The sequence below is a fragment of the Delphinus delphis genome, chromosome X (genome assembly GCF_949987515.2).
Source record: "Delphinus delphis chromosome X, mDelDel1.2, whole genome shotgun sequence".
Lineage (NCBI taxonomy): Eukaryota > Metazoa > Chordata > Mammalia > Artiodactyla > Delphinidae > Delphinus > Delphinus delphis.
Window position 1 is genome coordinate 13,298,403 of NC_082704.1, and position 13,784 is coordinate 13,312,186.

Here is a 13,784-nt window from a genome sequence, read left to right on the forward strand (position 1 = left end):
AGTGTAGTGGATGAAGACAAAGAAAAAAATCGAGAAAGGAGAGTATATTTTATCCTGATCAGAGAGACAGAAGATGGATGGGCCTTTGTTGTTAGCATCACTTTATTCCTCCCCTTTCATTTCTCCCTAGTGTAAACTGGTTCTCTTCGTGACGAAAACACTCCCGCCGCGCTACACCCTTTTGGGCGTGAATCTTTCTCATAGACCTTTTGAAGGTAAGGAGAAGGGAACTAACTTTTACTGAGTGTCCCCCGCGCGCGACGTGTTTGCGGCTCCAAATGCCGGGTGGTTTTCCTCTACACCCCACCCGCCCCCTCGCTTTCACACCCTTGCCTCCTTCCGCGGTTCCCAGTAGTCTGAAGTACAGGAAAGGTCCACAGAACACAAAGGGCACAGCTTGAGGGAAAAGCAAAACAAACAAACAAAAATTCCCAGCCCTGGGGTAGGGGGCCAGCACTGACCGCCTTTAACCACCGCCTGCAGTGCCCAGGGTCCCTCCGCCCCGCCCGGAACTCTCCACAGGCCCCGCCCCCTGCCCCGCGGCCCGCGTTCATTTGCTGGCGCCCTTCCACTCCACTTCCCCATTGATCCGCTTGCGCCTCTTCTTTTACGCCGTCCGCTCAGCTCCGCCCCTCGCAAAGCGGCAGCGCGGCGGAGGCCCTGCCCCTCGGTACTCGCGGACTGTTTTCCGTGTCGCTTCCCCTTCTTCCCGGCATCCCCGTTTCCGCTTTCTCACGGCTCTTTGGTTTTCCCACCTCTCAGGCGCTTCGCGCCCAGGGGTTCACTGACGTCATCTCTCTGCGCTGCGCGGACACCCGCCGGTGGAGGAAGGAATAGCTCCGCCGCCCTTCGCTTCTTTTGTTGGGCTGCTACTCCTCCGGAGTCATGGCGCCGTCGCTGTGGAAGGGGCTGGTGGGCATCGGCCTCTTTGCCCTAGCCCACGCGGCCTTTTCCGCTGCGCAGCGTAAGTGCCTGAGGGACGGCGATCGCTTCCGTGCGGGACTCCGGGGGCGGCGTGTGGGCGCACCCTTGAGGGAGTGTAGGACCGCGTGTCCCGGGAACGGTCATTTGAGACCTTAGAGTTTGGGGTGGCTGTGAGAAGCAGTGCGGGGCTCCCCGGTGGAAGGCTTGGAGTCTGAGTTTGAGAAGAGTGGGGCACCTGGGGTTGCAGCAGGGTTGGAAGTGGGTGTTGGGGAGAGGGCTCAGTACGGGACCGGTGGGCTGCAGGGTAGGCAGAGAGGGGATCTATCCGGGAATCCGGGACAAGTGATGTCAGATCCAGCGTGGGGCTGGCAAAGTTTCAGATCGAGGACCTCGGATGCTCATGGTCCCATGACAACTAGGTGGACAACGTCTTGGGCACTCCTGGGTTGTCCAGGCGGACTGACAAGTTAAATGACCATTTGCCTCAGGGAGGCACTGTGATGCGGGGCAAAGAGCACTGGACTGAGGGGCTGGTTCTTAAAAACTTGCTTTACCGCTAAATCTGTGACCTTGGGCACATCATGTCCCTTCTCTGAGGCTTCACTGAGGTGGATTTTAATTCTTGCACTTTCTATGTCAGAGAGTGATTGGGAAGTTTAAATGAAAAAAAACAAAAGTGCTTTATCACACATATACAATTGTATTGTCAAGAGGAAACTTGGAGTCCAGCAGAGGATGCAGTGCAGTGAGACAGCTGATCTGTTTTGAGGTCTACCTTCTCTCCGAGACCAGGAGTTAGCAAACTCTGGCATGTGGGCCAAATGCAACCTCCCTCCTGTTTTTGCCATGAGCTAAGAATGTTTTTAGATTTTTAATTTGTTGGGGAGAAAAAAGCAAAAGAATATAATTTTATGATCCATGACAATTATATAAAATCCAAGTTTCAGTGTCCATCAGTGAAGTTTTATTGGCACACACCCACGCCCATTCGTTTAGGTATTGTCTGGCTGCTTTCTAAGGGCAAAGTTGAGTAGTTACAATGGAGATAGTAAGGCCTGCAAAGGCTAAAATATTTATTATCTGGCCCTTTACAGGAAAAGTTTGCTGAACTCTTTCCTAACCTATAGAGCCCATAAGGGCAGGGACAATGTGTATTTTGTTCATTGCTGTAATGTCAGTGCCCAGCACAATGTTCCCAACTAGGTACTCAATAAATTTGTTGAATGAAGGAAAGAAATTCAGAGTTGAACTTTATTTGCTACATTACTTTCCATCTTCAGGAATAAAGTAGCAAATGAAATGTGAATTCCTCAAAGCTCCAATTGTTTTCAAGATAAAACGTTTCGTTCTATTTATTGTACATAATTAAATGATCCAATTATTAAAATTACTCTTTACATACAGGTATTATGACAACATTTGTCTGGCAGAAATTCAGCTTTATTTTTTTTAAATTTATTTTGAAATTTTAGATTTACAGAAAGGTTGCAAAGATAGTACGGAGAGTTACTGTATACCCCTCACTCAGTTTCCCCCATTGGTAACACTTTACATTACTATGTTATAATGTAACAACTAGGAAACTGACATTGGTATACTACTATTAAGTAAAGTCTAGCTTTTATTTGGATTTCACCAGTTTTCCCATTAATGTCTTCTTTCTATTCCAGGAATCAATCCAGGATATCATATTACATTTAGTTGTCATGTTTCCTCAGGCTCCTCTTTCTGTGACAGTTTCTCCAAAGCTCCAATCTTGAATGACAACAATAATAATAGCTAACATTTATTAAGTGCTTACCATGTGCCAGGCACTGAACTAAGCATTTTACGTGTATTATGTAATTCAATACTACCAAAAACCCTGGAAGGTAGATATGATTGTTATTATCGTCTTTGAAAGATGAAGAAATTGAGACATACTGCTAGGAAACTTGTGCAAAATTACAGAGATGATAAATGGTGGGGCTGGGTTTCAAAGACAAGCAGTTGGATTCTAGAGCCTGTGTGCTACACTGCTTGGTAAAATTCAGTCTTGAGTAATTGCTTGAAATTGCGCTGTGCTTAGGTGCTAGAAGGTGCAGTGATGTCCTGAGGGAGTTCAAAGTCAAGTGGAGAAAGAAGTGCATCAAGCAACAATCACCATAAAGTAATATAGATGCTATGCTAAAAGTATGTAAAAATACATGGAGATGGGAGTAGTCATTTTTCAGGGGGTGGGGGGAAGGGGTTAAGAAAGGTACCTAGAGTCTGGCTGATCAAGTGTGGTCTTTAGCCCAGCATCTTGGAAATCATCTGGGAGCTGGTCAGAAATGCAGAAATTCAGACACCCCCACCCCAGATCTATGGAATCAAATCTGCTTTTTAATAAGATCCCCAGGTGATTTGTATGTACATTCATTTTAGAATAGCTTCCCTAGAGGAGATTAGGATACAGTGGTACTGCGTCATTTTCTACAATAGACTTCAGCTGTAAAATCTTACTGTCCTAGAGCAAGGAGATAGATGACTGAAGTCCAACCCCTTCATTTTACAGATGAGGAAATGCCCTGCTAAAGCTGGGCATAGAGTCAGATTAGGCTTCATGCAAAGAAGAAAGGTAGCTGGGAATTGAACAGGCAGTAGGAAGTTAGCCAAAACCTATTTGGGTATTGGTTTGATTTTTCTTTTACACCTGTCCTTATGATGAAACCTGTGAGATAAAGCTTCAGAAATGTCTCTAAACACATTCTCTTTTAAGAGCCAGTGCATGCTCACTCACAATAATTTGAGGTTTTAAGCATGTTATTAAGTAGGGATTGTGCAAGATTCCTCTAGAATTAGGCTTTTGTGTTTTTATGTGAGGTGAGCATGCCTTGTGGCATTTGTCACTGCAGTGGGACCTCTTTATAATCCTCATGTTGGAAAGAGACCAGTATTTACCTTTGAGGCTAATTGTGTCCTGTCAGATTGTGGCAGCAGGCAGCACCCTGGGGTGCTGTGCCATGCTGGTCTTTGCCGTGACGAACTTTGTCATGGCAGAGCTTCTGTCCTGTGTCTCATTTGATCCTCATATTCCCAATTTACAGTTGCAGAAATTTAGGCAGTGAAAAGATAGATACTGTATTTTTTTGATTCTCAGGCACATTCCACCTCCCACTCCTACATTTTAACACTCTGAAATTGAGATACATGTTACAATCCACGAGGGTGTCTTACATTGAATGAGATTACGATAAATTGAAGAGCTGGTATTATGATCTCGGCTTTTCAGCTTCCAAATCCTGATCCTTTTCCTTCATACCTTGCTGCCTCCTGAGGCTAAGGCAGTAGCAGAATTATAATTAAATAATATAAGCAGCAATTGATGTCCCGGAATTTCTCCTATTCCAACACCCCCCAGCATATTGTCTCAGGAAAAACATTTCCATAACAATAGTACTTTGTCCATATTATGTGATGGTGGTGCTATTTCAGAGTTGAGATTTTTTGTAGACTTAATTTTTAAATAATTGTGATTTCTTTGACCAGATAGTGAAAGAATTTCAGAGAATTCTAGTTTTCCTGTAGTAATGAAAGAAAAATTATGTTTAGGTATTTCTTCCTCATATTTGCTCACTTTTCACTCTTCTCCTGTTTTATAAGGTGACAAAGCAGGTCATGATGGGAATAAAGTAGTTCAAGATCAGACTGACTGCCTTAGAAGATAGAGGTTTTTGAGGAATCCGAGATTAGCATTACTTTTTGTAGCACATGTCAGTTGCTTCTTTGGTATATAGATTTGCTTGCATTTTAAGAAAAATGGGCTACAGTTTCTTTAATGGTATGCTTCTGGTTTATAGATCGTTCTTATATGCGATTAACAGAAAAAGAAGATGAATCACTGCCAATAGATGTAAGTTGGTCATTTATGTTCCATTAAAATATATATAACCGAATCACTTTGCCATATACCTAAAACTAACACAATATTGTAAATCAACTATACTTCAATAAAAAATATATATGTATATATATTTTAAAAATCAGCCACATAGCTTAACATATATTTTAAATTTGTTTTGGTTTTTTATTCTCTTAATTTTCCAGAGATGAAATAGCATATCTGTTATCTACATTTTGTCACTCATTATAAAACCCAAAGATTTGGAAACAAAAGATTTCTGTTTGGTTTCTAGAACTCAGTTTATTTTTTTGGCCATGCCGCGCAGCTTGCAGGATCTCAGTTCCCTGACCAGGGGTCCAACCCGGGCCCCCTGCAGGGGAAGTGTGGAGTCCTAACCACTGGACAGCCAGGGAACTCCCTAGAACTTAGTTTATAATAGTCTTTCTAGAAGTTGCTCTGTCTGTAGTCTGAGATGGACTTAAGTTGATTATTTGACTTTATTTTTTTTTTAGAAAATTCCTTTTATACATAAAGTTTAAAAACAAGTAAAACTAACAAAACATTGTTTAGGGACAGATAAATAGGTGGTAAAACTAAAGAAAAATAGGAAGTGCTTTTTTTTAAAGCTGAAATAATATGTGAACTTCACTCACAGTTTTTTATCTTTATTGGATTTTTGTTTTGTTTTTTTGCCTGCGCCGTGTGGCTTGCGGGATCTTAGTTCCCCGACCAGGGATTGAACCCGTACCCCCTGCAGTGGAAGCATAGAGTCCTAGCCACTGGACTGCTGGGGAATTTCCCCTCCCCCCTTTTTAAAATCTTTATTAGATTTTAAAGAACAAAAGTAGTAAGTTCTTTGTAATAGAATCAACCAGTAAGTGTCAAAAGTAAAACTGACCCCATACAATTAAAAAAAAAAACTGACCCCGTTGCTCACAATTCTACCTCTACTCCCAACAGTTTGGAGTATATCAGTAGTTTAGTTTTCTTCTATGCATAAACAACATTATCTTTGTGTATGTATAGTTTTACATAATCAAAACACAGAGTGTTTCTTTTAAAAAAGTTATGTGTATATATGTATACTTTCATAACTAGCTTTTTATTACTTAACAATTTATCTTGACGTATTTTCATGACAACTCATAGATTTACCACATCCTTGTTAATGATGCCTATGATTGCATTGTATGAAATGGGTCTTGGTACACTGGTGGTGGGGATGTAAACCAGTATAACAGATGACATTAGATTTTAGTTTAGAAAGAGTAATAGCTTGTGGCTAATTTTGACTTTAATTGTCATAATTAAAGACATGGTGGATGTGGCTATTAACTCATTCTCCCATCACCTTTGTTTTGTGGTAGATGCGTGCACACACGCACACACACACACATATACACACTCATTTATATCTGTTTAAAATAACTTTCTTCTGTTTACAAATGGGAAAATTTGAAAAATACAGAAAATCACAATCAAGAAAATAAAATATGCCTGTAATCCCATGTTGGTTAATATCAAACATTGCAAGTTTTTGCTTGCAGAACCTCTTTGGAAAGCAGTTTCGTATTACCTAATAAAGTTGAATTTGTGTATACTCTACACCAGTGGTTGCACTCCCGTGTGCCAGGAGACATACACAAAGATATCCATCCTGATGTTGTAGAAGTCACAGACAGGAAACAGCCCACATAGCCATCAACAGTAGAATGTATAAATTGTGGGATTTTCGTGTAATGAAATACAATGAAAATGAATGGACTACAACTATGTACTTCAACAGGGAGGAATCTCACCAAAAAAAAAAAGCTCAAATGGGCAAAAGTAAGCAGTGTATGTATTAGAGGTACATACAGAGCTGGTAAAATTATAAATAAAAGCAAGGAACTGATTAATAAACAATTGGGGACAATAGTTAACTGGGAGGGAGGGTGAAGGATATAATTGGAGAGGGGTACCTGGGCCTTGAAAGGTACTGGTAATGTTCTATTTCTTAAGCTAGGTGGTGGCTGAGGGGTGTTCTTTTTATACTCTGTGATATTTAACAATAATACATTAAAACATTCATAGTTGCTCTTAGAAGCTGGTAATAGTTGATAACTGAGTTCTGAATGGCTTGGTACCTGTTTTTGCTATTTGCGCAAAACCCAGAAGTATCTTTGCAGCCGATTCACAGAACTTATAGAAGCTACTGTTTTGTCTGAGTCCAAATCATTTAAAGTGAGACTCCTTGATAGGATCTAGAAGAAATACCTGTTAAGAGGCTAGAAAGAGATGGAGAGAAAATTGTAAATTTTTATAATAATATTTGTATGTTGTTTAGTAATTTCAATCTTTATACTCACAGATAGTTCTTCAGACACTTCTGGCCTTTGCAGTTACCTGTTATGGTATAGTTCATATTGCAGGGGAGTTTAAAGACATGGATGCCACTTCAGAACTAAAAAATAAGTAAGTCTTTTCCTTTTCATAGGCATTTAATTTCATGGGGGTTTTGCTTCATTTACATAATTTAAAATCTATGTTTTTTATGGTACATAAAAGTCGGTTTTGTTTTTACATTTCGATTATGCAGTTTGTATGAGTAACAAGGTAAAAAAATTGAGGCAGTGTTTGATGTGACAGGAAAAATGGAAGTTGAATGACAGATGATTGACATTAGAATAAGATGTTATGTTATGGTTTCTTAAATTACTTGTTGGCTGGTTGGATAGATAGGTGGATGGAAATAGATATATAGGAAGATATTCCCTCAGGAATTTTTTCCTTCTTTCTTCCCCACCCGCCTTGCTTCCCCCTCTCCTTCCTCCCTCCCTTCCCTCCCTTCCCTTTTCCTCTTCTTATCCTCTTGACCCAGCTTAATCTTTGGAAGATTAAGAGGTTTTCTGTTTCCTCTATCACTTGAACCTAGTCTGTGACATAAACTCTGCTCTTAGGCCCTTTTCTATCCTTGGACTAAAGTATATTTGTTATTCTGCTTTCTTTTTTTCTCCTATACTACTTCTAAGCTATTTTCATGAGCTTTGCTTGCTTTTCTTTTCTGTATTTCTGAATTGCATAAAATCATCCTTTAGCTTTATTCAATTCCGTCTCTGGACTTTACCCACCTTCTTGATCCTAGAAATTTTAACACAGTATTTCCTTAGAAGAATTCACAATAAACATTTATGTGTTAGAGGAAATTCATCCTCTTTTTACTTTTACTTTTTAATTTACATTTTAAATAGTCACATCTCAGGCTTCCCATTTTATGTTGGGGTATGCTTGGATTTTCAGGCGGGCTGACTTTGAGATTTGAGTTTTTATCAAAAGAAAAGTTCTCTTTCCTTCCAGGAAATTAATATTTAAAAACAAACCAATACCAAAAGCCATACACTTAGGTGCTTGTGAACTTTTTTTTAGACTGCATATATCTCACTGGAAAGATGAAAGGATACTCCACTATCACTACCCACTACAGTTCTTACAAAGAGTCTACCAAGAATCACAGGCAAGGGGCTTAGAAAGAAAGAAGTAAAACAGAATGGCATTAAGTAGGTGGTAGCAAAATACATGAATTTAGTAGGTGGTAGCAAAATATACGAGTTTGGACAACAGCAGGTACAGAAGGGCCAAAAGGAATTTTCCGTTGTACTTGATTCTTGGAAGACAGATCTGTACAATTATCAGATGGCTTGAATAGTGAGGGCCAGGTGAGAATAATCAAAGTTATAATCTATGTACTGTTTTTTTTTTAAGGACTATTTGGCATGGGCTAGTGTTAGATTTATAGAGGTGATTAAAGTTGAGCGATTATTTGTGTTTTCATAGGCATCTTGGAAGGAATGCCTGAATTAAAAAATTTGAGGGTTTTATGTTGCATTTCCGGGTTTCTTATTTTCCTTGTACAGGAAGAAAGTGAGATACAGTATGTTTACCAATTATAGTCTGATTTTATGGATTTAAACTTAGTTAAAACTATAATCCATAGCAAAATCATAATTTATTAGAAGCCTGCTTATTTTCAAATAAGCTTTTATAAAAGTTTATCTAAAATTGATGCTTTTTTTCTTTTAAGGACATTTGACACATTAAGGAATCACCCATCATTTTATGTATTTAATCATCGCGGTCGAGTACTGTTCCGGCCTTCGGATACAACAAATTCTTCAAACCAAGATGCATTGTCCTCTAACACATCATTGAAGTTACGAAAACTTGAATCACTGCGTCGTTAAGATTTTTACAAATTATAATAACAGAATAGGACAGGACACAGAGCTGGAATATTGGAGTTTGGGGTACAAAACACTCCCCCCCATCAGTATTTATATTGATCTTTCAGACCTAATTGAAAAAGTCTATGACCCTTGTTTATACACTGTTAATCAAATCATTAATGCAATATAAGTTATCTGTGAAATGAGTCTTTGATCTTTCATAGAGAGAGAATTCTTTTTTCATCTAAAACAAATTCACATGTTTTGTAAAAGTCACTGTTTTGAACACATTTCTTTGAAAAATGATGGTTTTGTAATTATTTATTTTCTTAGATTTCTTTTCTTTTGCACTACAGTTTTTAGGATCCTTTTGGAGATAGTGTGACTACTGCATTTTGCAGCGTGAATGATAGTAAAATGGTCTTAAGTTCTTAACAACAAATGGACTTCTCTAAAGAGACCAAAATGGTGACTTATCAGTTTTTCTTATGCCCCCTAAAAAGTGGCTCTGCTTCAGCAGATACTTGCCAGTTTTTAATTTACCCATTACTTCTCACCCTACCCCGCTCCCATATACCTCCTAACATCAGTCTTGTTTCATCCCTTCTCTGGGGTTCTGTGTGCAGCGAGCAATTTTTGTGTCATAAATCCTTTGTCGTAACAGATATACTTAACGAACTCAGCTTGCTGTAAAGCTACTTGTGTTCTCTTCATTTATTGGTAAAAACTGTCCCGAATTGATCATGTAGTGTAAGAATAGTTGAAGATAGACCAAAAAGACCATCCATGAATTAATTATCCTGCCTGTGTAGAATAATAGTAATCACTGAGGAAAACTGATTACTTGTCATTAGCCAGTTTAACTTATTCAAAATCTGTTATTTTATTGCATACTAATGAATTACTAAAAATAAAGGAAACCTCATTAAAGGTAGACTTCAACAGAATTGGGCCAAATATGTTTTAAATATTTGGAACTCATGTCTTTAAAAATAATTAAGGTCATTGAAGAAATTGTTTCATAGCTTCTGATTTGTTTTCCATCTTCATTGTATGTTGCTGAAGGTGAGGATGAGGGTACAGAGAAGAATTTTTTTAGAAACAATAATTTCAGTTTTAGGGGAATTTGGCTAGCTCTTTGATCTGCAGGAAGCTTAACATTTCTACATTTCTTCGTAGAAAACATTGCTTTTGTTGAATCATACAGGTATGGAAACATTGCTTTTGTTGAATTGTATAGGTATAAAGGGAATAACTGTATGCAGATTTGAAAAGGAAATGTGCTTTAGGCAAGAGTCATGAGATGTCCTTATCCTTGAAGGCATTTTTTCCTATTAGTAATGAACCTCAGCTCTTCTCTTCTGCCTGGTAACACAGCCTGAAGTACAAGATTATTTTGTCATCGGGTTTTTATTCATTGTTTAATTTCGTTTTGCCAACCCAATCTGTCTGTGGAACACCGACTCTGCTCTCTAAGGAGAACAAAGTTAGAAATCTGTTGAAAACCTAAAATAATTTAGAAATGAGTTTAAAATGTGAAGTCAGGGGTTAAAGTGGTTGTATTTAAATCAGAACAGTGTATGAGAAACAAGCTCCTTACATCAGGCCTGTGTACCGTTTCCTCAGGTATGACTTGATTCGCAAGAGCGTCTTATTTTCTTCTCTTTGGGGGCCTGTCTTCCTTTCCTAATATGTTTTAATAATAACTTTACTGAGGTATAATTCACATACCTTACCATTCACCCATTTTAAAGGGTACAATTCACTGGTGTAATATATTCATGAAGTTGTGCAACCATGATCGCAGTGAATTTGAGAACATTGCCATCAGCCCAGAAAGAAACCCTGTGCCCTTTAGCGGTTACCTGTCTTTTTCCCCCAATGCCTCCCAGCCACTAATCTACTTTCTGTCTCTGTAGATGTGTCTATTCTGGTCACTTAATATGAATGGATTCCTGCAGTATCTGGGCTTTCATGACTGGCTTCCCAAATATGGTTTTGTTCTATGTGGAGTGAGAATTTCTCCTCTTGAGAACTGATTGCTGTAAAAGGAAGTGGTTTGTAAAAATCAGTAGATGTAAGGAGGGAGGGTCACATACCTAACAGGTTTCTCAGTCCGTCTTATGCTGAATAGTTTTTTCTCAGAACCAAGCATTCATGATATGTTACTACTTATAATATTTTTGTCTAGTCTCTAGAATGGGTATTGATATGGATAGCCCAGTCAGGAAAGTCCTGCTAAATATGATGCCAAATAACGTGGCAAATAATTGACATAGCAGTCTTCAGTTGTGTCTAATTTTGCTAGGAGCTTGTATACCTCTGATCAGGTGAGCTTCCCAAATTTTTTCTTTAATTTCCTCCAATGAATTTATGCTGTCTTTTAAAAGTAGGTACCATAGGATTTGGGTGATTTGGGTGCTTCATAACAGCGCTAAATGGATTAAGTTCAGAATTCTATTTATACTACTATGAGGCAGTACTAAGGTAGCCAAAAATGTAGTCATGCGAGCTAGTTAAGCCTGCAGTTGACTGTGATTTCAGTGACATTCAGAAGTGTGTACTGTTGAAGGCTCTCTAGAATATCGGAAGACTTAATGACCAGGGAACCAGCCAAATGCTATGGCCCTAGTGGGCCAGCTGCAGAAAATGCAGATTGGTGAATTAGAGACTGTGATGCTCTGTAACTCCCTAATGATTGTTTTCTAAGCATTGTGGCTTATTTTTGAGTGGCATGACAGCATCCCCCTGGTTGTATGTGGCCTGTTTCCATGATGTACTGAGTAGTGTTGTTTGTTGTGAGCATCGATGCCTGTAACACCAAGCTAAACACAGTCTTTTGGATATGTTTCCTCTCTTTAAATGACCTTGCCCTGTCCAATAAATAAATGATTGTCTCACCCTGTTTTTGGTAGTGGTTTTTTTTTTGTTTTGTTTTGTTTGTTTGTTTGTTCGTTTTACTTTTAATCTCATTTTCTTCTGTTTCTCTGTCCCCAGAAAAACGTAAGATCTAATTTTAATGACTGTATTTTTTCCAGTGTGATGCTGTTTTACTAAATTCAGTGGATACTTTACTTTTCATTGTACATGTAAAGTCTTACTGCAATTTTATGTTTTTTTAGAGTTGAAATAGAATGTGTAATCTCATTTATATTTATATTTATGAATTATCGAATGCCCTTTGGAGTATAAGAATATTGGTCTTTGAGTAGCAGTGTCTAATCATTCCAGCACAAATGTGTTGTATAGCCAAACTGCCATGACAAAATGGGAATTTATACTTAACAGGAAATCATTATGATTAAAGCATCAGGGGACAAATCTAAAGTTTAATGGAAATCCAAGAGGAAGTTCTGGTTCACAAAGCTTGGCGTTTATCTGCAGTATTTTGAAAGATAGCACTACTAGTATTCAAATCTACACAGGAATATCTCAAACTAACCTACTAATCAAGTATTCTTTTAAAAGGAAAAAAAGAAAGATAATATATGCACATGGCAAAAACCCCAGATGGTACAGAAAGGCATGAGGTTAAAACCTGCTCCCTTCCCTCCTCCTAATACCTCTCTCCAAAGGTCACCAGCTTTAAGTGTCTTGTATATTCTTTCAGGAAAAACGTTATTTGCCAGCAAATATATACTTAAAAAGTTTTTACATTAATGGAATCAGACTGTATACACTCTTCTGTACCTTGCTTTTTTTGCTACCTGTGTCTTATAAGATCTTTCTGTATAAGTATGTACAGAAATACCTCATTCTTTTTAATGACTATGTGGTATTCTAATATATGATGTGTAATAAATGTTCAAACATTTATGGGCTTTCAGGTTGTTGGCAATGTTTTACTATTGCTAAACCATATTGCAGTGAACTTACTTGTACATATAATGAGATTAAACTAACAAGGTTACTTCCTAGCAATAGAATTGCTGGGTCAAAGGATAGTTTTCATTTTCAGGTCAGTAGTTGTTGCCAAACTGATCTCCAGAAATCTTTGCCCAATTATGCTTCCACATATAATGTATAAGAATAATTATTTATGAGGCTTTTGCCAATACTGGGCCCTCAACTTTTTAAAATTTGATCATGTGAAAGTGAATAAATGGTATTTTGCATCTTAATGAAGTTATAATGCATTTTAACGAAGGAGATGGAACACATTTTCATGTTTATTGGTTACTTATATTTCATTTCCTGTGAACTGTGTGGTCATGTTCTGTTTTCTATTAGATGGTTTGTTTTTTATTAGTTTGTATGAGCTCTTTGTAAGCTAAGAAAATTGGTCCGTTGTCATATGTTTAATAATATTTTCCTGAGTTTTATTTATTTATGTAGTTAAACTTATCAGTCTTTATGGCTTCTGGGATTTGTGCCTTGCTTTAGAAAGGCCTTCTTTACATTTAAGAATAAATTTAATGTATTTTTCCAGTACTTTTAAGTTTTTTTTTTAACCTTTAAATCTTTGCTTCATTTGGAATTTATTTAGGTGGAAGGAGTGAGGTAAGAATTCAAGATTTTTCTCTTCCAAATAGCTATCTGGTTATCCCAACCCTATTTGTTGACTTTTTTCCACATTGATTTGAAAAACCATCCCTCATACATTGTTTCCATATATATGTAGATTTGTTTCTGAACTCTGCAGTCTTTTGCAAAAATTACCAGTCTTTTAAGTTATTACGCATTTTCATATTTGGCATAGCTAGTCCATACCACAATATTATTTCAGGATTTTTTTTCCCAGTTATTCTTGCATGTTTATATTTCTAGATGAACTTTAGTATCATTTTATCCAA

General features: G+C 37.9%; 1 protein-coding gene across 1 annotated transcript; it reads left to right on the forward strand.

Moving 5' to 3' along the window:
• The first annotated feature begins 805 nt into the window (after nt 1–805).
• On the forward strand, nt 806–12,884 carry MMGT1 (membrane magnesium transporter 1). Its single transcript, XM_060001770.1, has 4 exons — nt 806–964; nt 4,746–4,798; nt 7,140–7,243; nt 8,850–12,884. The coding sequence occupies exons 1-4, from the start codon at nt 886–888 to the stop codon at nt 9,007–9,009; spliced, it is 396 nt and encodes a 131-aa protein (XP_059857753.1). The 5' UTR covers nt 806–885; the 3' UTR covers nt 9,010–12,884.
• Nucleotides 12,885–13,784: the final 900 nt, after the last annotated feature.